Source organism: Miniopterus natalensis, chromosome 1 (assembly GCF_054644295.1).
Source record: "Miniopterus natalensis isolate mMinNat1 chromosome 1, mMinNat1.hap1, whole genome shotgun sequence".
Lineage (NCBI taxonomy): Eukaryota > Metazoa > Chordata > Mammalia > Chiroptera > Miniopteridae > Miniopterus > Miniopterus natalensis.
The window spans coordinates 64,850,110-64,877,555 of NC_142081.1; the positions used below are offsets into that span (position 1 = coordinate 64,850,110).

Genomic DNA, 27,446 nt, shown 5'->3' on the forward strand with positions numbered 1-27,446 from the left:
TCTCCAAGCTTCATTTTTCTTATCTGTAAAAGAGAGTTCATCTAGTTCCCGCTTATTAGGATGGTTATAAGAATTACATGAGACAATAGTAAGCATTCAAGAAAGGGTTGGTGCTATTATTATGATAAAAATTATATCTATTATATGTTGGAAAATGTAGGTAAAATAAGATGTAGATACAGCAAGTACCAATTAACAGTAGTAAAAGAGGTGTATGTAAACCCAGTGCCTCCAAAAGGTACCCAGAGATGGAATGTTTCGTGAGGGCTGCAGAATACCATGGCTGAACTCTGCACCAGTCCATTCCACGAGCCACACACAAATAATCCTTTTAAATCACTTTTAAAAAATCTTAACTATTATCATAACAACAGAACAGTTCCTGTTACCTTCCAGTTGCCTCTTCAGTTTTCTCAAGTCTTTGATGAGGTCTTCAAACTTGACTTGGGAAGCCAGAAAGAAATCTTGTGGTTCCGGCAGGGGGAAAACGCTCTTTTCTGTTCCTGCTTCCTAAAAAGTATGGTAAAGAAAAGTACATTACACTTCCCAATGGTCACTTTCAGTTGAAATTCCAAAGCATCTTTTCTTGAATGTTGGAATAAACATCGTAGCCATGCTCCTCTGCTGCTCCTAAGTTTGGATGGGTTACTTTGAAGTGCTTTCGTGTCTTTCACAATTTCTTTTCGGTCACACTGGCATTTAGATTGGCTACGGCACAGGCTAGGTTCCATCGTGCCTCATGAATCAAAGAGAAAATTGTCAGGTATGTCCTGATCTTGGACACGCTATGGCCATGGAAAAGGGCATAGGAGGAACACACGAAAGCACTTAAATTGAAAGTCCCTGTTTGAGTTGCACATGGTAGCAATTAGATAACTCATCCTTGCTGGATCAGGCGGCACTGCAATGGAAGAAACAATCACCCTCCCTTACACCTTTACCTACCTTCCTCTGCACCTTAAAGTGTGTGTGTGCATGTCTGTGCGCGCGCATGTGACTGAATTCTTCACATATTTGTAAAAATTTTCCAACTGTTGTTTGGCTCCATTTGATATAGTTTTTGACAAGTGTCACAAAAACTATACCTCATAGATTGCCTGAGCTGAGAAACATTTTGGGGGACAAAACCTTCATCAGGCACACTGAAGGATTAGCTGAGCCTCTCATTTCTTTTCCAGTCTCTCTGGCTTCTTCCTGAGTTGTTTAATGTAGGCTTTGTATCTTGCTCATCTCAGACAATCTTCAGGTCTTCCCACATAGGCTACTTTGCCAGCTTTCCTTCACATTCCATCTCTCCTACTGCCATTAGGACTAGTTCCAGACTCTAAAACTGCTTTACAAGGCACTTTACGATCTGGCCTCAGTCTACATCTCCAGCCTTATTTCTACCGTCCCCCTATCTCTACCTCCCTTCCCCAAACTTTCATAAAATAAGAGAACAGGCCACAGCCTCTTGCCTCTAGGCTTCTGTAAAACTTTTACAGGAAACTGTCCCTTTCCAACCCTTCCCCAGAATGTCCTCACACCTCTTGTTCGCACTCGCCCTTCAAGTCTCAAAACAGACATCACTTCCTCAAAGGTTCCCTCTAAGTCCCAGCAACTGACTCTTGGTTGTTTCCAAGAGCCCTTCATAATAACTGTTATCACAGCACTTAATAACATCAGTTTACAAATTGCCATGTTAGTTTGTACACCTTCCCTACTAGACAGGAAGGCAGGAACTGTGTCTTGGTCTCAGTACAGAATATAATCTCTGGCCTGTCAATAAACTTTGTTTGGAAACATCACAGAGAGGTTACACAACACTGTCCTGGGAAATCTGTACCTTTAGCAGAAGTCTAACTCACCTTCATATTATCTCATGGCTTAAGGGATTCCCCAGACCCTTCCTCTTCCTTTAAAACCTTTAGCTTTCCTTGGGATGCTAGGAGAAGGGGGTTCTCCTCATCTGATCAGGACAACATTTTATGTGATCAATGTACTTTTTTTTTCATCTTCCTATACTTATTTTACTACTTTAAAAACCGTGGAAGCAGTATCTAGTCTGAGTGCCAAGATGGAACGATATCTGAGATGCTTGCCACAAAACTGCATGGTGATCTACACTGGAAGAACTCATGAATAATATCTCTTTCTATTTTCCAAAACTTTTTATCAAACTCAGTCTGGCTTCATTTTTCTTTTTTTAATCTAGAAAAAGAGAAAATGCTACTGAGCCAATCAGCCTTGTAGTAGCTCTTGTGAAATTTGCTCAATTAGAGTTCAAAAGACATGGCTCTAGATGGGTTTCTTTAAACTTCACAGACCTAGACTTGGACCCAAAACCTGGCGTGTGTGGAAGAAAGCCTGGAACAGAAGTCACCTTTCTTCAGCTAATTGCTCATCACTACTAACCACAGAAATCATCACTTATGCTCCTAGAAGGAGGGGATCATTTAATAAATCACATAATTCTACGCTCTTGTTGAGTGAAACGCATTTTGTACAGTGAAAACTAGGAGAGGACCACACGAATGTTGACTTATTTTTCCGAAACGGGGCCGTTCCAAGTTTGAAACTATTCTTACGGTAAGACTTTCCTCTGAGAAGCTGATTCCACTGAGGTCGGCTCCCTTCAACGAGCCGTGTATCACAGGCAAACCTCAGCCTTCCCGACAGCGCATCGGACTTGGCCGGGGCAGACCCCACGAGGAGAATCTGCTCAGGCCCACCTTGGATTAGACATCACCTCTCAAGGTGCTTTTGCCACACCGGTACCTGCTGCCAGAACCTGGGGTATGTACATATTGCCTGAAGCTCAATAGACCTCCTCACTGTACCAGAAAATAGCTTTCACCTCCTCTTACCTACTTCTTTACAGATGCCTCTTATTATATTCTTGTCGAAATCTGCAGTATATGCAACTCAGCAAGTGTTTATCAGGCACCTACATTACAGGCACTAAGAAAGAGGTAACAGTGAGCTCTGGACCTCAGGAACAATGCCAGGACGATAGGTAATCGCTCATTGATATCTACAGATAAGGCAGAAACATATTTTAAGAGGGTCATTCAATCGAAGTGATCCCAGGCTTCGAAGGGGTAAGAGACAAGGAACTGAGCAAAGCCTTCATGGAAGAAGAGTCATGTGAGATTGCACTATTTTTATTATATCTTTTTTTTCCCTTTTACAAAAGTGACACATGTTCGTTATGTTTAGTGATTAAAAGAAAGAAGAAAGTAAAAATCTCTTATAATCCTACTACCCAGAAATAACCAAACATTTTAATATATATCCTTCCAGGTGTTTCTGTGTGTTTGTGTGTATTTATATTTACATATTTTAGATTATACTATATATTATTCTAAACATTTGTTATTTAAAAGCAGATCAAGAATATTCTTCAATGCCACTAAACGCTCTCTTAGACACTTTCCACGGCAGTGTATTACTCCACTTTATGACTCTAGCATAATTTATTTGACCTTAGTTTCTACCTTTGGACACCTACCAAAAATTATGCGATATTTTGCTATTATAAATTACTTCAAATAAAATAGTATACACGTCCTTATTTTTTCCTTAGGACCCCTAGAAATATGTATAATGTTATATACATATGTATAATGTTACACATATTTCTAGGGCTTTAGATGCGGAAAGGCCAAAGCCTCACTAGCCCATACAGCACATTTGAATTAGAAAACAGTGTCCCCTGTAAGCAGGCACAGCTCCCTGGGCAAACAGCTTGACAAGCACATAACATATAGTTTGGTGAATCCAGGGCAAACTAGATAAGGGTCTCATTAGACCCACAGATCTTAAACAGAGAAGAACTCAGTCAACCATATAAGACAGGCCTGAGAAAGGTTGGATCAGTGTAGATTGCTAATTCTATACATATAGTTGGCAATTTATATCTTCTATATGTCTTCTGTAGTTACCTGCAGTCTGTTCTGACACTTTTTTTTTTTTAAATGAGAAGGAACAAGTTGACTTTTTCTTGTTGATTCTGAAGAACTCATTACATACGTGTGTGTGGGGGGGGGGCGGGGTATAAAAAATTTGGTTAAGTTAGTCGAAGCTTTTCCCCCAAAGGTCTTTTACTTTATTATTTTAAAAGATAGTCATAAGGAAAAAGAGAAGTTTTATAAAAAGGCTAGTGACAAAGACAGTTCCAATTAGGGAGAACATCAGATGTAAAAATACATCAGTAAGAAAGCACAGGGTGTGTTTGGAAAATATCAAGTCTTGAGTTGAATCACAGAATGTTCGTAGAGGGAAAGTAATAAAAGTTTGGTTGTAAAAAACTGGAATTAAATTGGATAGAGTCTTAATTTACTTGAAAAGGGGGAACCCTTTAGTTTTTGAGTAAAAACGTGATGTAAAATGATCAGAACTATAAAATGTAATCAGGCCACAGGCTGTGGGATGAACTAGAACAGGAGTAACTAGAGGCGGGGAGGCCAGCTGGGAAGCAACCAAAATTCCCTAGGTGAGTTACCTTAAAGCCTGAGTGAGCTAGGGTCAGTTGGGATAAAAACAGGGAAAAACATGAGAAACAATTTGAATTGAAGGACAGAGATCAATCAAAGAGAAGCACAATTTCATGTCTAAATGACCAAACATTTATAATATCCTTAATACAAACGGGAAAAGTTGAGAGGTGAGGTGGGATGAGAATCCTGGTTGTAGATATATTGAGAACAGGTAGATAAAACCACCAGGAGGGTGGGAGAGATAACTATAAACCTCATCGGTGCTTAGCTTGTCTTTTGGATGAAATTGTAGGCCTTTTAAAAATAAGGCTCTGGCATTTTCCTTTTCTTCCCTCAGTACCTAGGGAAAACTCTGCTTTACATGGATAGTTAAGCAGGAGTCCTGACAACATTTTCCTGAGACTTTTTCCATTCATATTGATTGCTAGATTTCCCAACAGCTTACAACAGTACCTCTTTCTTCTCAAAGCTAGGACTCCTGTTCTCAATTTAATGAGAAGGAATAAAATACAGAAAATTGTGCTCAGGTAGATTCTCACAGAAAATTTTATTTCTAATTTTATTTCTAAATGTAATTTAAGAAAAAAGAAGGGATTTCAGATTCCACATCTTCAACTTGTTTGCAGATGAACATTACTGATAATGTATGGGACATTACTGAAGATTAATTTCCTAAATTTTGGTCTGCATCCCAGAATCCAGTTTCAAATATAACCAGTTATGAATGGATATAGACTTCACAAAGGCCCTGACAATTTGGTCAGGAGGCACCAAGATAACTGGGATCTCTCTGTAGCTGTGTCATACAGTGGATTGAGAGTCAGTAAGTTTGTACCACTGAATAATGCTTCTCTTCACAAGAGTCAACTAAACTCTCTTGGCTTCAGTGTTTCCATCTGTAAACCAAGGAGGCTGGCTAGCTCTCAGATTCTATGTTGGACTTGAAACCCATCCATCCATCCATCCATCCATCATCCAATTTCTGAATGCCAACAATGTGTAAGAGCTGAAACCCCATTAGTGTAGTTTTCCACATAAGGACATTTCTTACCTGATCGTAGTAACGCAGGTAGTATTTCACAACATAGTCCACCAGATTAATCCCATTATCCTAGGTTTAAAAGAGAAGCCGAAATGAAAATCTGCAGTATTACAGAGCTGAGAGCCAAGATCTCAGTTTGTGACCCTAATACTTTTAATTTGTGCTACCTGGTCCTGGTTCTATCTGAGGCTGGCAAGATTTCCCTCTCTCCTCCTTACCCCATCCATTTTTTTTAATGGCATTTATACAAAGAAATGACACTACACTGCTCTTTGTGGGGTAAAAAAAAAAAAGACACAACCAAATAACTCATAAAAACCTCTGAGGTCATGGCTAAAACAAACAAACAAAACAAACAAGATAAACAAAACGCTGTCTCTATATTTTCTGGCATAAAGCCAAGACAGGAGGGGGCAGGGGAGTGCTAAAGGGAACCAGGGACTAGAACAGAAAACCATCCCTCCCTTCCCACCTTTCAAAAGATGTGTGTTCTTAATGGTGTGAAAAACAATTGGGACAGCTTAAAAGGAATGCCTGCCACTTTATGACCCTGGGAGGCCAGGAGTGAGCAGGCCCTCCCACAAGGCAGCCTTTGAGCCTTGGTCACATGGGTCTAATTCTAATTTGCCCCTGCGCTTCCCCTCCCTCCACTCCCGCTGCCCCCCACAGGTCGCCTAGGTATGGCTGGCTGTTTCTGAAGAGGTGGCTCTGCAGGGGTGTGGAGCCAAATGATAATCAGGCTCAAGGAGTTTGACAGTAGCTGTCCGGCCCAATTGTTGTGGGCAAAAGGGTAATCCAAAGGCTCGGCTGCACTGGTGACTCAACATCGCTCCACTCGCAGGAATGAGGAGGTTACAAGCGGCCAGCAATAAATTCGAGGCTTGCGCTGTGGCTAGTATCAGATGCTATCTGTTTTATTCTCTGACTACAGTTCAGCATCTAACTGTGTATTTTAGAGCAAAGGAAGACTGGGGATTTTGTCATCAAAATAAGATCAAACATAGACAACCTATCTTTATTCAAAAGTCAAAAGAAAGCAAAAGAAAATATATTGTTAGGGAGAGGACAGAGATAAATGGAGCAATCAGAAATACTTTTGCAGTTTTTAAATTAAAGGGGCAGAAGAAAGATAATGGCAGTTCACAGACATTCATTACAAAACAAAGAAATACCCGACTTTTGACGTCCTTGAGTTTGGGCAGAATTTCTAAGCTGTATCCATCTGCTTGTCCCCGAGTCCTATTTCCTCCATTCATGTAATTCCCAAAAGCCAGAATGAGAGCTAAAATATCCTTCACACTCTTCATGTGCAGTAAGCCCTGTGATGGAAAACACCAATTATCATGCAGCTGAACTCCTAATATACCTACGTTCATTCAAAAAATATTTATTGAGAACCCAACAGACTGGTGGCATGTTACAAAATGGGAGATGCACTTTAAGCCATAAGTGTCTTTTAAAAATACATTAAGAGTCATCATTTTCTGTCCTTTTAATGAATTACAAATGGTGCAGGTTTTAACGTTGAGGGTTAATATTAGTATTTATATTTCCATTTGGGCCAGTTTTATTTTGTAAATACTTATTTGAAAGTATTTATAAATTGAAAAAAGAGAGTTGTTATACTTAGGCTTCACATTTGATGACTTGTAGGTAGAAAGGGGTTTAATATCATTTGAGAATCTGTTTTTGGACTATTATCTGTGCGAAGAGTACAGTTAAGTTTAGGGTAGTTATAACAGCAAGTCTATTCTTCCTTAGTTGTAAGTCTAATCCCCAGAGGTGAGCTACAATCATGTGGTTCAAGGCCGGAGACTACGTGTATTGTTTGCTGATATGTCTATTGACTTTTATAATTTCAAGCTGCTTAGGGTTTTCTTCAGCTCCCCATTGCATTTGTTTTTCCTCTCTCTCTTTTTTTTTTTTTTTTTTTCCACTTTAAGTGCAAACTTTCAAATGGATACTGACCCTTTTTTCCATAGTCTTAGTTGGCTTTATTTTATTTTATTTGAGGGTAAAGAAAGCCAAATGCAGCTCAAGGCTGACTTCTGCTCCTGGCTTTTAGGGCACTATAAGAGGGTACATTAAATTATACTTTGGTAATATCTATGCTTTCCTTATTGAAGCCTTTTATATTTTAGAAGGGGAAAAAACCATCCTTCAGATAAGCAAATAAATCCTACAGTATTTGTGGAGCGCGTTCTTAAGGACAAGGGTCATTGTGAGAAAAAGCCAAGAGCTAGAATTTAACTTGACAATGAATACCAACATGGTGAAGCCAACAAAAGTTTATTTGCTTGTCATTCATTATCATAATCATTTATTTCCTTTATCAAATCTCTACCATCTTTTTATTTCACTATGGAGCACATTTCAGATAATCAGATTCATGGATCTGAAGCAAAACCTCTCTTGCAATCCAGACAGTCGAGTGAAAAACAAACTACGCTACTTGGGTTGGATTTAAATGGCCAGTATGTGCATTGGAAGGCATTTGGCATATTTCAGAAGAAATCTGTGAAAATGTCATATTTTCCCTTCTCTCCTTTTTTCTCTCCCTCTTCCCCCACCTCATCTGCATGCACACACATACTCACACTTAGGCAGGACAATCATCACTGCTATACTTAGAAAAACGTACACTCTTAAATCCAAAAGGTTTTGGCAAAGGGACTCTAGTTGCTCTCTCCCCCTCCCAACTGCCTCCTTTACCCCTACTCAGGGCAAAGTTGTCTTTTTAAATCAGACAGCAAACCTACCTTAGAAGCTCGTGTGATGATCTCTACCTTTCGATGCAAGGAGGTGATGCCTTCAGAAAAGACAGATCTGAAGATGATGCACTGGGCACGTTCAGCAAAATTAGGGATCTGGGCTAACTCGTGTAAAAATCTGTGAAAAGTGAGAAGGAATCATCGAGCTTCATATGAAAATCACAAGGAAAGTAAAAATGACAGCTGAAAAGGATCTGCCATGAGAGCATTCCTTATTTGACAATGTCAATTTAACAATTATAAAAGGTATCAGGCTGACTTACGCAACTCCAAGGGGATGTGTCCTACTGTTGACAACAAAGCCACTTTTAAATTTCTATTTATTTATTTTTCAAATATATCTTTATTGATTTCAGAGACAGGAAGGGAGAGGGAGAGAGAGAGATAGAAACATCAATGATGAGAGAGTCATTGATCGGCTGCCTCCTGCACCCCCCGACTGGGGATTGAGCCCGAAACCCGGGAATGTGTCCTAATCAGGAATGGAACCCTGATCTCCTGGATCACAGGTTGATGCTCAACTGCTGAGCCATACTGGCCAGGCAACAAAGCCACTTTTTTTATGGGTTTCTATGATGGCAAATAAATGCATGGTATATAAATCACTTTAGGAACAGAAAGTTAATGCAATTACACTGAACCGCAAGTTATCTATCTCCTGCTACCCAATTAAGAGACTAAACCCAAATGGGAAGTGTTGATCTTTAGTGCATAAGAATACACAATATACCCCCCCTTTACAATGCATCATTCTCTAAGGATATGTTTATACAGGCTGATTAAAGTGAGGACTGAAGGTAAATGTCTGTGGAAAGTGATTAAAAAGTTTCTTACTGAAGTGAGATTACTACTACTTTTTGCTCAATGAATTAGATAATAGTCAATAATGTCCCTATTCTACCGATATTTGTTTACTTTTCCACATTAACTTACCTATATAAACAGAGCTCAATGCTTGGAACAAAGCAGGCACTCATTAAGTGGACATAATCTAAAGCTTCTTAAAAACTATGGCAAGACAGATCTTAAAAGCTAAAGGTGAGTACTAACTACACACAAAAGCTCACTGTCTGAGTAGTTGGGCACTGGTGCCTTTTGCAAAATTATGTTGGAAGAGCTGCATACTCTCCAGGCCAACCAGCCGAGGACGGGGTATAAAACTAAAACGGGTGGAAAGAGTTGGACATGAATTCAGAAAAGGAGAGAATCCACTAACAGCAATTAAATTCATTTTGGGGTTGAAATGATTATTACCTGATATTTCTGAAAGTCTCGGTCAACTCATAACATCATTGCTTTGACATTTTGCAATTTCTCCCCAAGAATGCTTTTACACAGGAGCAAAGCTAGACCTCCTCCTTTCCACACCAAAGAAATTCCCTTAGCTGATACTCTGTGCCTCTTTTACTTTATTTTAGGGAGCTCTGGGTGTTAAGATTCTAATTACCAGCTGTTTTTCTTACGTATCCCACAACCAGGTGATATCTTCTTTTTTATTTTTTAAAAATTATTTTCTTGAGTGGATTTCCTCCCTTAATCTTCTAAGCCAACTCTTCTTTTTTAAAAAAATATTTTTTATTTTTAGAGAGAGATGGAAACATCACCATGCAAGGGTGAGACATCAATAGGCTACTCCCTCCACCCCCCGCCAGGGACTGAGCCCGCAACCCCAGCATGTGCCCTGACCAGGAATCAGATGGTGACCCCTCAGTGCGTGGGATGACACTCAACCAACTGAACCATGCCGGTCAGGGCTCTTCTATTTTTTTTTTTTTTTAATGACACTGAGATGAAGCAAGAATACCCATAAAGAAACCACACCTTTGTTTTAAAGTTCTGTAACAGATTATTATGAAAACCATGTAATGGGATATAAAAGTGGAAACCCATAGGAATTCTGAATTAGGACAAGACGAAAACATTACATTTTTACGTAAATTGTTTCTTCATAAAATTAGTATTAAACCATTGGTTCATTTATGACTGGAATCAGGGGTATCACCAGTTTTCGCAAATATGAGCAGTCAAAAGCCTGTGGGATGGGGGCATTTGGTCCTGTGGTGAGTCTCCGGGAGTTTGTTTACTCAGACACTGCTGAAAGCTACCTTAAGGGGAGCGCTTCGCATTTCTTCTCTTCCAAATGTGACCATGAGACTCTATTCCCCAAAGGACCCAGGTCCCCAGAATATACACACTTCCTAGAGTAAATGAACACAGAGTGAAGCATTTACAGAGGCTGTGAGAGAATATATGACTCACACCTCAACTCAGCAAGGACACAGATGGAAAGGAGGAACTGCTGGATTAACAATCACTTATGATGAGTCTCAAAGCAGGAGGTTCTAGATCAGTACGAGGAGACAGGTCCATAGGCTCACCAACTTATGTTACCCAGGAAAGAGCAAAACAGAGCTGCAGGGCTCTCTGGGATCAAGGCTCCCTGGGCTCAGGGCCTGCAGTAGGGAGGCTGACAGAACCCTAGGGCCAGTGTCCTGTGCATGGAGAAGGGTCTGAAACATATCCACAGTTGGAGGGGGAAGGGAGGCTCAGGAATTTTACATTACTTTTGGATGGAACTATAGAGAATGTGTTAGGGAAAACTGATACCAGAACTTCAGTCACCAGAACTGATTTTGGTCAGTCCTCAGTCATGTAAAAAGCATTTACAGTGTGTCAGGCACCATGCTAAGACCCGAGGACAGAATTTCACTTATACACAGCTCCTTCTCGATAACCTGAGAAATAAATCAACATTACCGTGGAGTGTGGCAAGTGCTATCAGTGATGGGGCCTATAACAGGAGCTGCGGAAGCCGCAGGCAGGGCACGAAGTCAGAGCCCTGGAGGAATCATGTCAGCCAAGGCTTCCTGCAGCTCTCTGGTGCTGTGCAGGACACACGTGAGAAACTGCCAGGCGGGCCTAGAGGGCTTGAATGATATTTGCAGGAGAGGTAAGTTAAGAGTCAGATGCTAAAATAGGGCCTGGTATAAAGAGTTCATACTTTTTCTAAATGAATGAAGGGCTTCAAACAGAGGCGTGATCCCTTCCACTTTTTGCTTTAGAAAATCACCATGGCTGTGGCTTGGCTGATTGATTGGAGGTGACAGCAGATTTCAGGCTGGGAGACCTCTACAACCGCAGTTGCAATATTCTAAGAGGGGTGGTAAGAGGCTGCAGTGTGAACAGAGAGGGCAAACAGCTGGGGAAGCTAGGAAGGCAGCAGGAACCAGAGCAGCTGACCAAGCTCAAAGGATTCTGAGTAGCAACCAGAAGGACTTGTAGCTTTTTGACTTGGACACCTGGTGGAATGTGAAGATATAATGGAGAAGCAAATCTGGGGGGGGGAAATGATTTTAGTCCTGGCTGGTGTGGCTCAGTTGGTTGGGTGTTGTCCAGTTCAACAAAAAGGTTGCCGGTTCAATTCCCAGTAAAGGCACACGCCCGGGTTGCAGGCTTGATCCCTGGGTAGGGGGCATGCAGGAGGCAGCTGACTGATGTTTTTTTCTCACATTGATGTTTCTCTCTCCCCCTCCCCCCTTCCTCTCTTTCTAAAAAAAGCAATAAAAATATTTTCTAAAAAAAGAGTTTAAGTCACATTATGTCCAAAAATAGGCACGCAAAGCCTTTAGGCAGAGTATCAGACTCCTTTCCCATTTATCTGGGAAAATATCAGAAACAGGCAACCTTAAAGGCTATGAAGCAAGTGTCTGACAAGTCTCTCATCCTCCAACTGTGTTTTATTTGCCACCCAAAAGAACCCTTGGTTTTGGACTTTGGGCCTTGGTACTTAAGAATATTTATAGATTGATTTCCTTTGGACTAGTCTAACTTTATAACCTAGAGCCAGTAACAGATAGGACTAAATACCCCCCAAAGAAGCCACAAAGTAGGGATCTTTCTTTTCTTTCCCCCAGAAGGTTTATTTTCCCAGGAAGGGCTACAGTTCAGCCTGTATATAGGAGGGAAGTGCCACACCTCACATTGTGTGGGTTACTCATCCACAGTGGAACTCAGCTGACAGGTGGAACGACACAATGTGGCCCACTGGTTTTAAGGGACTCACATTTGGTTTATCATGCCCTAACCCTTCAAATGGTACTATCGTAGGTGTGTGCGCACACAGGGGCTGTGCACACAATATCATTTCACGTGGTAACCTGTGTTCTTCCATAGAGGACTACACCCACAGAGCCTGTCTCAGAAGTCAATGTGTCTTCCTCATGGAAGCCCCAAGGCAGCTGTGGGCCCTAGTGGAGCATCCCAATAACCTGTATATGGTGTCCTCACTCTAGGCCATAAAAAGCTTGTGTCAGACCTAATCAAACCCAACAGAGCCTCACTTCACCACTATACCAAGGCGGAGTGCAAAGAGTCTAGGGCCATCTCTAAAGGGACTGGTTCCCAGACAGCCTGGTCCCAGGCGGATGACATCTTTATGGGAAACGGCTTTCTAAACCTGGCACTGGGGTGTGAAAAAGCTGATGAGGTGAGTGATGAGGCCAGCCTCTCCATGCTATGATTTATAGGACTGGCACCACAGGCTTTTGAGGAAATTGTAATGCTGAGACTTCATATTTTCCAGTATATAAAACATGCGTATAGTCAACTAACTTGGAGCTAATGGCAAATAAGTTGCCAGAAAATCAGACTCTCGCATAGACTAAATAAATGTACTGTGCAGGAGATTGAAAGCAAAGGTGAAATTCACTTGGGCCCGAAGTCCCCATCTCTCTGTATCTCCCCCTCCAGCAACTGAGCCCAGGCACATCACCTCACCAGGGCAACACACAGGCCTCTTCACTCAGTCACAACTTAGCATGTTACAGGAAACTGTTACAATGACTATTTAAAAACTTTAAAAATGGGCTTCTATCCAGATCATCAGTGGAGAAAGCAGGAATAATAAGTTATATGTAGCCCTGGCTGGTGTGGCTCAGTTGGTTGGGCATCCTTCCAGGAACTGAGGGGTCGCTGGTTCAATTCCAGGTCAGGGCACATGCCAGGGAATCCCCAATGGAGGTATGCAGGAGGCAGACAATCTATGTGTCCCTCACATCAACGCTTCTCTCTCTCTCCCTTCCTCTATAACAGTCGATAAGAAAACCTCAAAAAAAATAAATTACATGTTAATTACCTGCCACCATTATTCTGTGTCCTGACAATTAACCTTGAAAACTAATGCTAGAATGGCATTAACACAAAAGGAAAAGAGGAACACTTACAGTAGCAGAAACCCACTGTTCATTTCATTTCACCGGCTTGGCCATGCCCATAGCTTAGAGCAGGTGTTGCAAATTGTCGCCCACAGGCCAGATTCAGCCCACACCTGTTTTGTATGGCCCATCAACTGAGAATGGTTTTAACATTGTTAAATAGGTGAAAAACATCAGTAGAAGGATAACATTTCATGACATGTAAAATGAACTTCGAATTTCAGTGCCCATAAATAAAACTTTACTGGGACACAGTCACACCCATTTGTTTATGTATTATCTGTGGTTGCTTTTGCACTACAACAGCAGACTTAAGTAGTTCTAACAGACTGTATGGTCCATAAAGCCTAAAATACCTACCATCTGGTCCTCTACAGGAAAAGTTTGCCAGTGATAGGCTTAGAGTGTCATTGCTCAAGTGGCATAGTTGACACTACCCAAATGCTTGATATGCCCTATTGTGCCTTTTAAGGACTAAATGTTTGTGCCTCTGCCCCCAATTCACATGTTGAAATCCTAACCCCAATGTGATGGTATTAGGAGGTAGGTCACAAGGGTGGAACCATCACGGTGGGGTTAGTGCCCAGAGACACACAGAGCTTGCTTCCTCTCTTTACTTTCAGCCATGTGAGGACACAAAGAGAAGTCAGCAGTCTGCAACCTAGAAGAGAGCTCTCACCAGAACCCGACCATCCTGGCACCCTGATCTTAGACTTCCAGCCTCTAGAACTGTGAGAAATAAATTCCTATTGTTGATCAGTCAACCGGTTTAGGGTATTTTGTAATAGCAGCCCAAGCTGACTAAGACAGTCTTCAAATACTCCCCAATGGCTTTGTCAGTGTCCAAATATTCCATTATTAGTCACTTAACTTTTCAGTGATTAGCTCGTTAGTAGGAATTTATTGTATTGGGAAACATGCCTTGGGGGTGGACCACAGAATCCATCGGGATGGGGGTTGGTATGAGGATGGCTTAAGCTGGTGGAAGAGAATTTGCATTGATTCACAGTATTCCTAGGCTTCATGCACTAACTAAGGGGGGCAGGGGGTCCTAACCTATGCTGCATGTGAGAACAATTCACCTAAGGTTTCCAAAATTATCATGAAGGTTTGTTAGTGAGTAAACCGAGAGATCTCCCACTCAGCCATTTAGAGATTTTTTTCTGGACTGGAATGCCTGGGCATCCCAAGGGGAGAGGTGCATTCTAGAGGACCCAAGGGCAAGGCAGGAAGCTTTCTGTACAAGCCACAGAACCTCAAAAGTCTCTAGGGCTGACTTGTTACCCTGACTGATCACTCAGCTTTCTCTTTCCTACCCTTGCCTCAAGTCAAGGCTGAGAGGGGTGGCCTGAATTGGACATGAAGCACTCAAGACAGCAATAGGCAAAGGAGCCCTTTGTCTGCTCTGGACCCATTCCACATTCTCAGAGTCCTGGGCCATGAGTCCTGAGTGAGGCCTAGGGACTGCAGAGCCCCAGAAGCTAATCTGTGGTTTGCAAACCCTAAGAATCCAGCCAAGGACAAGAGTCACTCAGTTACACATTGGAGTTCCAGGTTTTCAAAGGGTGTGGACCAATACCCCAAAGTATAGAGCAAACAACTCTTGATAGCGAATGGAGAGAAGAGCACACACCAAGAGAAGATGAAAATGTCACATCTAAATTGGGAAGAGCAGGTGGCGAAATCTGGGGAAAAGCTAGCACATTTAGGCTACATTTACCGGATATGACACTTAGAATCAATTTCAGTGCTGTGCTCTGACATATCTTTTTAACTGCATCAGCAGAACCTTAAACAAAGCAATGATTTCTTCCTTCCTCAGTTGGGCAGAATGTTTAGTCTAGGAGGAACTAATAAGTTGCTAGAACAAAAAAAGGGGAGTCAGGAGGGATGGGGAGAGGCAGTTGAGAAATATTCTATCCAGAAGCACAAATCTCCCAGCTGCTTTTCCCAGCAGTCATGTCATTCTGCTACACGCAATAGGTCAGAGCAATGGTGGGGCTGAGACTTAGCTCACTGCACAATTTAGAGGTGATTGTTCAGAGCTGGGAGGCAAAGAGATAGAGGCTGTACTTGTGGCACAACAGAAATGGGTTCAAGCATCCTTACTGCTCAGGTTTATCCAGCAGTTTCAATTCTTCTTCTTTGGATGTCTCATAATACTTTCTTATTTTAACCAATTCATCTTCTTGGGCTCTCTGTGTTCAAAACGAATCAAAACAAAACACAAAACAATGAGCAATGAGAATCTGTCTAAAGAAGTGATTTTCAACCTTTTTATCTCATGGCACACATTAAATGAATTACTAAAAATCTGTGGCACACCAAAAAATGTATTTTTTGCCTATCTGACAAAAAAAAATAGGTATAATATTGATTCATTTACACTGGATGGCTATTGTGTTGGCTGTTGTCATTTTTTTATTTGACAATCTAAGGGGAAAGAGGTCAGTGCCCCTGACTAAATAGTGAGATGTTGCGTGTTTTAAGAATTCTTGCAGCACACCAGGGTGCTGTGGCACACTGGTTGCAAATCGCTGGTCTAAAGGAATGTGCTTCAAAGTGTGTCTCTGGACTAGCAGCATCAGTATCACCTGTCACTAGTTAGAAATGCAAAATTTTGGCCCTCCCTCAGACTTAAGAAACCCCAGAGGTGGGACCTAGCAAGCCCCACAAGTGATTCTGGTGCATTGCTGATGTTTGAGAATTCCTAGCTAATACAAACAGCCACAAGTGACATTAGCTAGACAAGAAGCCAGGACATGGCTACCTTTGAATCCTCTATTTGCCCGTAAGCAGATATGGGTCAAGTTGTCCTTAGCATTTGCTTCCTGAGCCCTCAACAGCCCTCCTAGCTTATGTAGGCTCCTGACTTGTTTATTTCTAGTCACCATCTTTTCTTTTTCTAAATTTTGTAGGCATTCCTTGTCTGTACTGCTTATTTGGGCACTTAGTCGCATACTTTCTCAACTTATTCAAGGATTTCAGTTGTATGCAGCTTACCTCTACTGTGAGCTAACAAGTACTGGCTGTGCACACAGTCCTGAGCCCATGATAATAACAAGAAGCATCCAGGGGGCACCTTGCCTCTTACAAAGTCCTTCAATATCAATTATTGCATCTTCATTACACAGATGATTCCACCGAGGCCACCAAGTACCTGGCAGAGGGCCTGGCTCAGAATCTCCTTCTCCCACGATACCACACAGCCCTGCAGGTGCTCAACAAATGCAGTTCAGCTCCCGATGGCCTGGTATTTGTGCACCTTCTTGTCTATTAATGAAAGCCTTACTGATGGAAACGTGAGAAGTTCCCACCCAATAGAACTAGACAACTCCTAATATATAGATGTAAAGAATGTAAAAATGCGTCTGAAACTGTGCTCATTATTTCCACATATAACCCTAATTTAAAGACCATATATGTGTACAGTGCTGTTTATTTTCAAAATACACTACTACTGCTACATATATTGAATTATCTTTTAATACTTATAAAAAATCAGGTAGAGCCCATTAGAATTCCTATTGTGCTGATAAGCAGGCAGGCTTAAGGAGTTTAACTGGCCCAAAGTTGCTCAGCAGTCAATGATAGAGCTGGACCTGTTGACTCTAAATCCAGAACATACACCGGCCATCCCTTGCCTCTCCCACATTCAACACCATCAGCTAATGTATACTAAAAGTAATTGTCCAAGCTGGTTTATTAGCATTTCCATTCCTTAGATGAAGACACTGGTGTACACCAACACTGAGTCAGTAGTTTACCTTCACTGACTCTGATGGCGAGCTACAGGCTGAGATCCACGGCAGAGAAGTGATCTCCACCTTGAGCCACTCTCCCTTGCTGGTGTGCAAGGAGATCTAACTCAGATAGCACAAAGGGCACGAGGAACCTCGTGCCTTTCTCATGTCTGCTCTTATTTGAGCTTGCATGTCTGTGCCTTGATCTCATCCATGCTATATCACAATCCTTACTGCCAAAGAACATGAATGAATGGCTTGGCGATTTTTCAGGAGAAAGGAGTCACATGTAATCATTTTTTTAGACCTTAATATTTTTTTTTTTAGTTAGTAAAGACATGGAAATCTGGAAACTCTGGCTCTGTGTATCTTCGATACTCACATTTTCATATAAGGCCGCCAGGGTCTCCAGATCAACCACAGAGTCATCCACGTTGAAAATGGCTACAGGACAACCAAAAAAGAGAGAGAGAAAAATAACAGCTTTGATTAGACTCCTCCCACATTTATTCCACATCTAGCTCCCAAGCAATGTAATATTGCACTTTCTCACACAAGTTGTATCTTTTAGGGTGTCTCTGTCCCTTTCCTGGGCTCTAGTGGCCCCAGTGAAGGAAACCAAAATGGTTGGTTGCTGTTGCTGGCCTGAGCCTTGGCCCCCGCTGGCTCAGTTCCTCAAGCTCAGTGTCCTTTCTGCAGTTTAATTTAGGCTCCACGGAAGAAGTCTATGTGCTTTAAAACTAAATCAGTTTGCAGGTTTGAAGCAGAATTTTAAATCTTTCTCCTCGGCTGGTAATTGAAGAGATTTAGTACCTAATGCACCAGAACTTACTCTTGCCCATTACCAGGAAGAAATAGAGAAAAAGGACAATGTTGGCAAATTAAATGAATTCAGGCATGTGATTTCAGGCACCTTTCCATGGCCACTGCAAACATCTTGTTTGGATTAAAAAGACAAGAAAAGGCAATAATTGCATCAATGGCAAATTAAGATTATGGAAACCTCCCAAGAGTCAGTCTTAAGGCAAATTCTCGTTCCCATGATTTTATTAGGATTCTACTTGTTGTTCTGTACCTTAAAGAAGTCACTGAGGTATTAACTAACATGCTTATGATTTCATCTAGAGAGTCCTTCCCTTATATACCAGGATACAAACATTGAATTTAAAGCCTTAATGGATTTGGCAATCAAAGTGTTTGAAATAGGCTGCTCCACATCTTTAAATAATTATTCAAAACTAATAAGGTTTGTTCCCTCAACCCCACCTCCCTTCTCTGACTTTACATTGTGAAATTAACCAGCACGCTAGTAAATTTTCTCTGTGGCAGGCTAATTAATTTTATTAAACCAACCAGTGATATTTAGAATGCCTTAAAATGCTGCTCGTCAACCATTATTCTGTTCACTGGCATTACACCATGGTTTTCAGAAAAGGTAGGGATCAAGGTAAAGGGCAGGCTGCTTGCAAAATGTTTTGCTTCTTCTGTAGTTTAGAATCATATGAACCCCTTCATACAATTTTAACAAAGTTAATTAACTCAGCTAAGATCATGTAACTTCACAGAACACCAAGAAATGTACTTAAAATTCCTTCACAGACCACCTTCTTTAACTTAGGAGTTAATCAGCAAGCTATTCCTAGGTACATGGGGTAGTGAGAAAAGAAGAGGTTAGCCTGCTGGTGAAGAAGTCAGTCATCTCTGATTCCACCAAGACAAAAGAAAAATTACCCTTCTGAAAAAGCCAATCTGAAACCACAAAAGAAAAATGTGGTTTGAGGGGAGGAAAAAGCAATGAAAGAATTTACCTTCCCAGGACTGTTATTTTGTACATGGAGATAATATGAATTCACTGATTTACTAGTAGGCCAGGTACTTTATCATGTCTGCTGCTTTAAAAAACAAACTGATCAGGAATAATGTCTATTTTATGTAAATCCCAATATTCTCCTACAAAAATCAGTCAACAGAAATGCAATGATAGCCCGGCCAGGCATGGCTCAGCAGTTGAGCGTTGACCTAGGCTCCAGGCAATTGGGGTTCGATTCCCGGTCAGGTCACATGCCCGGGTGGCGGGCTTGATCCCCAGTTGGGGGCGTGCAGGAGGCAGCCGATCAATGACTCATCATTGATGTTTCTATCTCTCTCTCTCCCTCTCCTTTCCTCTCTCTGAAATCAATAAAGATATATTAAAAAAAAGAAAAAAAGAAATGCAATGATAAAAGGTGAAATTCTAAATAATTTATCAGAAATGTTCACTTTAATCATACATAGTAGATACTACGTATGAACTATAAAGCTTAGATATAATTGAGAAACCTTAACTAATGAGAAAGAGAATGATCTGTGGGTTTCTTTTCCTATAAATATTTGGTTTTAAAAGTTCATCAGTCTGGGTCCTGGATACACAATCGGATGGGTTATATGGGCAGCCAGTGCCCCTCCAGTGTGCTGGGGAGCGGAAAAAGCATCTCGGGAGCACCGGCCAGCAGCAGCATGGGCTCTGGAGACATTTGATCGCTCAGTCACCCATCCCTTGAGTCAACATTTGTTGAATTTATATTAAGTTCTAGAAACTGTTCTGAAATGCTGTGATTATATATATCAAAAGTGTGTAAGATATTCAAAGCATTTGGTCTCATGAAATTTATACTCTAGCTTAGGGGAAAGGAAAAAACAAGTAAAGCATTTCAGACAGTGATACACTATGAAGGAAACATAGAGAAATGAGCGGCATTAGATAGAATGATCATTGAAGGCTTCCGTGATGAGGTCAAATCTTAGCTAAACACTGAAGAGGTTAGTTCTGTGAACGTCTGGGAGGAGAGCATTCCAGGGAGAGGTAACTGCAAAAGGAAGTTTCTTTTTCTGATCAAGAAACAAGCTCAAGGTACAGAAAATAGACCAAGGTGGCTATCACGGAGGGGTCAAGACATCTTCACTGTCATCCTGGCAGGTTAAATTGCCTGAGCCTCAGCATATCCATAAAACAGGTGTAATACCACTTACTGAAAATATTAAGGGAGGTAATGTGTATGCCTGGCATAGTACATAGAGCATGGTATAAACTCAAAATGGCACCTATGAACTCTATTACAAGTTTAAATATGTACATTGTTAATGTGTTTTAATGTTTGTTAATGCCTTATCTGCTCTAACATCTGGAAAAGATTAGAGAGAGAAGACTGTAACTACTGAGTAGTTAGTGCTATAAAATGAAACCTTCCAGAATTCTTGAGTGTTTAAGAGAGGAGGCTCAACTTTAGGAAGCACTATTATTATTATTTTAATATATATTTTATTGATTTCAGAGAGAGGAAAGTGGGGAGAGAGAGATAGAAACATCAGTGATGAGAGAGTCATTGATCGGCCGCCTCCTGCACACCCCCAACTGGGGATTGAGCCCGCAACCCGGGCATGTACCCTGACTGGGAATCAAACCCCGATCACCTGGATCCTAGGTCGATGCTCAACCGCTGAGCCACGCCCGGCTGGGCAGGAAGCATTATTAATAGGAAAGGTATATGGACAGATAACTCTACATAAAGTACTGTATCAAATGTCCAAAGGGAAATACAAGATGCCTTTGGGTCCATTCAGAATGTTAACCTAATTATCTCTAATTTCCATCTTTCCTACCAATACACCCTTCATCATACCACCAAAGTTATTTTTTGAAAACACGGGTCTCAAAATTTTACCTTGATGTTTAAAATACCTCAAATGTCTTTCCTTTACATATTGGATGAAGTCCAAACTCCTTGGCCTGATTTTCAAGCCCACCCTCTTCCTGGCCCCAAGCTGCTCATCCAGGCTCATCTCCTCCACTCCCATTTCTCCCGTGCCCCCTGCGCTCCGGCCAGACCGGGCAGCTCCCCGTTCCCGGACATGCCATGGCCTCCGCCCTTCTCATACTCATCCTCCTGGAAGGACTCCCTTGACCTTGCAGTCATTAAGTCCTCACTCTTTCCCTCTTTCCTGGCATTGTACTCTGTTTTAAGAACCTGTATTATGATAATAAACCCCTGTAATCAGGGAGACTTCTATGCATTTTGATAACCTCGGCTCCCAGCAGAGTACCTGGGGTGTGTAATAGGAATAAAATAAACATTTGTGGATGGGATAGAGGCTACAGGAATCCCACAGAGTGAGTCCTTAGTTAGGTGTCAAAGTTTCTTGACAGAGCATGGGGTCTTGAAAAAGAAAACATAGTATGTTAAAAAGGGATAATATTCTGACAGATGAAATAGTAATGGTGTATATCTGAATTAAGATTTTTTGCCCACCCCCTTTTGTCCCTGTTAAAAAAAATCAAGGTTTAGTCAGTAGAGTTGCATAATTATGCCTCTACCCAGTATAGGTGCTGCTTGCCCAAAATATTCCATACCAAAAAATCATTAAGTGTAACAAGTAAATTTTCTCATTTTTAAGAAAAATATCTTTCCCCTCATTCTTTTTTTTTTTTTAATATATCTTTATTGATTTCAGAGAGAGGAAGGGAGGGGGAGAGAGAGAGAGAGAAACATCAATGATGAGAAAGTGATTGATTGGCTGTCTCCTGCACACCCCTTATTGGGGATCGAGCCCGCAGCCCGGGAATTGAACCTCGATCTCCTGCGTCAGAGGTCAATGCTCAACCACTGAGCCACACCAGCCAGGTTCCCTTCATTCTTAACCTTTAAAAACTTTTAAAAATAGCAGTATCACCTTAGGATAAAAGATAACCAGTAAAAAAATCCAACTGTTAGATTGCTTCGAGCCAGACACTTAACTACTCTTAATTCAGCCAAATTCATTCTAAGCAATGACAATTTGTAAGTTTACAACAAGTGCCAGTGAACATCAATTGCAAGGATGTGAGACATTTCCAGTGGAAAAGCAGATGTAGGTAGGCTGATGGGACGTGCAGCCAAAAGCAGGAGGTAAGACTCCAACATAATTTGGAGCAAGATCTTGTGGGATAAAGAGCCTGCATAGCACTTGAAATACTGTAGGGAAGCACTGAGCAGTTACAAGTGGGGGAATAAACTGGATAGAGTTATGTTACTTAGGACACATCAAAATTTGGAACAACAGGTATAGAACCTCTTCCAGTGGATCAAGGTAGCAAAAACCTGAGCACTGTGGACAGAAAGAACGGAACAGAGGAGAAAGACATTAGGGAGCATTCAGAGTGGCATCACTAACTAGCTCTGGGACCGAGGAAACTGGAGCGCAAACCACTCGGAGGTTTTATGCCTAGATTTGAGAGAAGAGCTTTGGGCCACCCACAGAAATAGGCAGAGGAGCCTAAGAGCTGGACTTGCCAGCTGATCTTCCTCCTGGGTCCTGGGGAAGGAATGAGAGAGAGGAAATGACTGGTGAAGGAAGAAGTAGATGATAGATTAATTTAGGGCCAGTGCCATGTATTCCACTGAGGTTTCCCGTCTTCCAAGTAAGGACCTTAAAAGTAAAAGTAAAATAAAACTCAGAAGTGGAAGGAGCACTAGGAAGAGATCATCTGGTTGAGCACATGAGTGTAAGGAAATTAAATTATTTCTATTCTTTCTATCCTACAGAGTGGCCAGGGGAGGTTAGGTTATTGGCCATAAATCTAAAAAAAAAAAGAAAAAAAGCTTAAGTCTAGTTCTCCTAGGAGAGCTGTCTTGCATGTATATAATTCTGCCTTCTACTCACCAAAACAGTTTAAATTCCTGCATAAGGCCAGAATCAATACCTGACCATTCTATTCCCCAAATTCTAGGCAGTGTATTAGAGAACTGACACTTGGAGGCATTCACTGTCAAACTTATAAGCATTATATGAACCCATTTAATTAGTTAACTGATGATTATAACATAGAAAGAAATCAATCATTGATTAAAAATATTTTCAGAGTTACCTAGGATCAGGTAGCTCCCTCCATTTAATACTTTAAAAACCCACTCTGCGCCTCTTGCTCTGCCTGCCCCCTCTCACACACAGACTCACACCCACACACCCATACACACCTTTTATCTTATAAGCTGGATAAGCAAATACCAGCGCACACAATTCTACAGCGCGCCTCAAAGCCCCGATACAGTAATGCCAAGTAATTCTAGCTTTGGTTCCCATCTGCAGAGGGCTCATTATACCCACACTCCTGCAGATGGTGTCAGAAAGGTGAAATGTCAAATCCACAAAGGGGAGACCCCAACAACTCACTGCTACTGCAATATCAATCATGGCTGGTGGTTTTTACTTTTATCTCCCTCGCTCCTTAGTTATTCCCACTCACACTGTCAGTTCAGCTAGAATATTTCACCTACACCTCACAATATGCCGAAAGGAAGTAGACACACGCTGTGAAAAGCTGGTAATTTTATTGGGTTCCTTTACCTTTAAAAATCTGTTACTTGGTCAAGTCTGGTTTCTGGGCTCCTTTTTTGCAGGGAAATTGAGGCAAACATTTTTATGTGGTCCTCTGGTGCCTGCTCTGTACTCCGAGAATTATATACACAAGGATCATTAGAGTCGTGTTTCGCCCATTAAGATATAATAACCGTCAGCAGGGACAAAAAGCAGATCAGTATCGCAAATTCAAACTAACAGGCGCACATAAAAACTATGCGCCTGCTTCGGGCACATGCACAGGGTCAGGGTCGCACACAATAGGTACATTCCCTCTCCGGCTTGGAGGCAGCTTTTCACAAGGGCAGGGGAAGCAGAAAGAACACGCAGGAATTCTCTCAGCCCTGCAGCCGTTTTTAACCCTGAACACTTTTCTATCCCCAAGTGCACCATGTCCAAATAAACAAAGGATGGCTGCTTGCCGTTTGAAGGGCTTCTAGTTAGTAAAAATCACGCAGTTACTCGTGGGGAGCTCGGTTTTTGTTTTGTTTTGCTTTTTTGTTTTTTGATTTGAAGGAGCACCTTTGGGCAAGAAACAGAGGAAGTTAAAGAAGGCAAGCTCCTTAGTCGGTTCGATTAGCCAAGGAAATCTTGTCCTCCAAGGTATGGAAGGTGTCACAGATAAGACTGGGTCAGTTTACCAGCTGTGGCTAATGTTGGTTTTAAAAATAAGCTCTATGTAACCCACTTTATTCTTCTTCGTATTTCCGAAAGTAGTTGACATGATACTTTACAAGCGTGTGATTTTAATAATCATTTGCAAATGGACTAGCTTTGTTCTCAGCCTAAGAAATCAAAGATTAATAGGAATATTTGAATCTTTTTTAAAATATGTTTTTATTGATTTCAGAGAGAGGAGGGAGAGGGATAGAGAGATAGAAACATCAATGAGAGAGAAACATGGATCGGTTGCCTTCTGCATGCCCCCTACTGGGGATCAAGCCTGCAACCCAGGCATGTGCCCTGACCGGGAATGGAACCATGACCTCTTGGTTCATGGGACTGAGCCACACCGGCTGGGCTATTTGAGTCTATTAATATAAATTATTTTGTTAATATTGCTAACTTCCAACTAGCCAATCTAATACTTAGTTGTTTTACCCAAATTACTAATATTTTTAGGGCTTGATAAATATTCAATTTGTAAGGAAAAGAGAACAGAATGTAGAAAATAAAACAGGAGGCCATGGGTTTTTTAAACTCTCAGGTGACCTACCCTCCAAAACTACCACAGACTAATCTTCTTGACCTCTACCACAGAAAAAGGAAGTAGGGACATGGGAAGAGGCAGTAGGAGAATCTCAGAGATGAGGACAGGCAAAGAAGAAACATCTCCCAAAGTCTCACTCCCAACAATGAGGCCATCACTGAGGGCAAAGACCAAGTTCATGAGAAAACTGGGCAAGAGGCGAGGAGAAGGGAGGAGCACGGAGGGTGGGTCAGGACAGAAGCTGCAAAGAACCTGCCCCCACTGAGGGCTCTGTAACTGCGACTCTTCACAATGGTCAGAGCTCTCTTATAACCTTTCCCAATGTGTCTCACTTTCTCCTATTGGCCACTGTGTTGCACCTCCATTCGTCACCTGTGCAGACATAGATACGCACAAAGCCTTGCTCTACCCATATCGCCAGATGGATGCTGAGGGCACCGATTACTAAGCAGCTTAAAGGAATCTCTGTCCACTACACCAGAAGGTGGGGACAGTAGGCAGACCTTACTGAGGATTAATACTTAATAAATTAATAGCCAGCATTTATTGGGAGCTTCCTGTATACCAGGTATTGTTCTATTTTTTTATTTAATTGGATAAAGTAGATGCTAGTGCTATCCCTAGTTTTATATATGATGATACCAAGGCATGAAATCAACAGCTTGATTTCCAAAGCTCAGTTCCATAACCAAATTCACTGGACTATAATTTACTTATTTTATCCCTTTATAAGTATTAGGCTATAAATAGTCATTCCACCTAAAATCCTCACCACCTGAAAAAAACAAAACAAATAACAAATCAGTTAACCAACTACCCACAACAGTCTACACAGAAGCCTTGGTAAATGGCATTGCAGGGTTTTCCTTTAATCCGCAGTCTCCCAGTGGGAACCACATTCAACCTCTGCCACAAAAATTTCACCTGTATATTCCACACAACCATAACTTCACCATCATTTAGTTATCACTAATATGTAATTCAATTAGAATATGCCTTTACTATGCAGGATAAAATGATTAAAATTCAATCTGCTTAACTATTTGCAGTTATTTAAAATAATCAGTATTGCTGTTGAAGTCATAGCAAAATGAATTTCTAGAAAAAGAGAACTCTGGAACTTGAAAAGTCATTATCTTCAAAGAAAAAAATATATAAACATAAAAAGAAAAGAAAATCTAATGTAAAGACTTACTCTTTTGAAAAGATATTAATAACTGCAATCTGACACTGCATTGCAGAACTAAGAAGGGAAGCAGAGGTACCAGGAATGAAAAATCAAACAAAAGTTGCCTCCAGACACACCAAGAATAAGAACTATCCAGGGAACATACTTCGCAATCTTATCCACACTGACGAATGCCTGCCGGTGCCATGTTAGTCAATACAGACCTTAATCGGGGCTTTGATGGAAACAGGAGGCAAGTGTAAAGCACACAGTGAACAGGAGCTGGCTGGGAGTTGGAAGAAACAACCCCAAAAGAGACACTTATCTAATCTCTTCTTCCAAAACATCAAAATCACTCAGTCTTATAAAGTAAAAATCCCAATTCTTGCCCAAGTCCAGGCACGTACTATATGCCTGGAGGTGCCCAAGGTGCCATTTTATAGGTGCAATTAAAATTGTCCATGGTTCAAACCTCAAAGAAGGGATACGACACCGAATCCACACCGCCCCCCCTCCTTCCTCCCTCTGCTCTCCATAGGGCAGTGGAATGAGAAACAGTTTGGGTTAAGCTGCTTCTGTTCTTCCATTAGTTCTGGTTCTTTTGAGCCAAAATTACATTCCAGGCAGATTGGATGGTCTCAGCCAGCGCCTGAAGGTAAAGTACAAAGAAAGGCCACCCTCTGCTTTCTGGACGCAGCTCCGAGGGAAGGAATGTACCGGGGTTTAGGAAGAGCTGGGCGGGAACCGCTCCTCAGGTGTTTCAGACTCGGGGGAGGACCAGGAAGGTGGGAAAGGGACGGACAGGAGGAGAGCTACTGTTTATATTCATCCCAAGATTTTTTTTAAAAACTGAGCTCTGCCAATATTTAGTAAGTGGATTGATCCGGCGCCTTCATTCAGTATGTCGGCAGGTCACGATCACGTCACCTTTGGTGGGTAAACACCTTCATACGTGGCATCCTCACTTGTTCTTTTACTTTCAAACATATTGTGATGGGGGGGGGGTAAATAAAGGCTTCTGATTCTAAAATCTGGTTTTAACTAAATTTGACAAAACAAACAAGTTGGCTTCAAAAGGTTCCTGCAGAGAAACCCCAGATTGAAGATAATCCATCAACAGGAAGAAAATGACGGGGCAGACACTTTGATTGTTAGTACAAGTTCTTCGTCAGTCATGGAATGAATTAAAAGCAAGGGCACTCCAATCAGATTTGCCAAGACTCTGACCTCCATAAATTATAACAGAATTTACCTAGGGACTGTTTGAAATCTGGGTTTAAATCCACTATTGTTAATAACGAGCCTCACCTTATTTATATATTGAGCCTTGAGATATTAGCTAGTGAGAACCCAAAGCCACGAAAATTAGCAAGATATTAAAAATTATTAATCTTACTTTAATCCATATTTTTGCATATGTTTTATAATGTGAATATGAGTTCTGTCACA

General features: G+C 41.4%; 1 protein-coding gene across 2 annotated transcripts in view; it reads right to left on the minus strand.

Annotated features, from left to right (window-relative positions):
* Positions 1-27,446, minus strand: part of FMN1 (formin 1) — a 341,600-nt gene that overhangs the window by 107,237 nt on the left and 206,917 nt on the right. For both annotated transcript variants that reach the window (XM_087822443.1, XM_087822447.1), the window contains 6 exons: positions 17,630-17,691; positions 15,614-15,702; positions 8,280-8,409; positions 6,693-6,839; positions 5,530-5,589; positions 390-510 (listed from right to left, as the gene is read on the minus strand). In XM_087822443.1, coding sequence (XP_087678569.1) covers positions 390-510; positions 5,530-5,589; positions 6,693-6,839; positions 8,280-8,409; positions 15,614-15,702; positions 17,630-17,691 — 609 coding nt within the window. The remainder of the gene's footprint in view (positions 1-389; positions 511-5,529; positions 5,590-6,692; positions 6,840-8,279; positions 8,410-15,613; positions 15,703-17,629; positions 17,692-27,446) is intronic.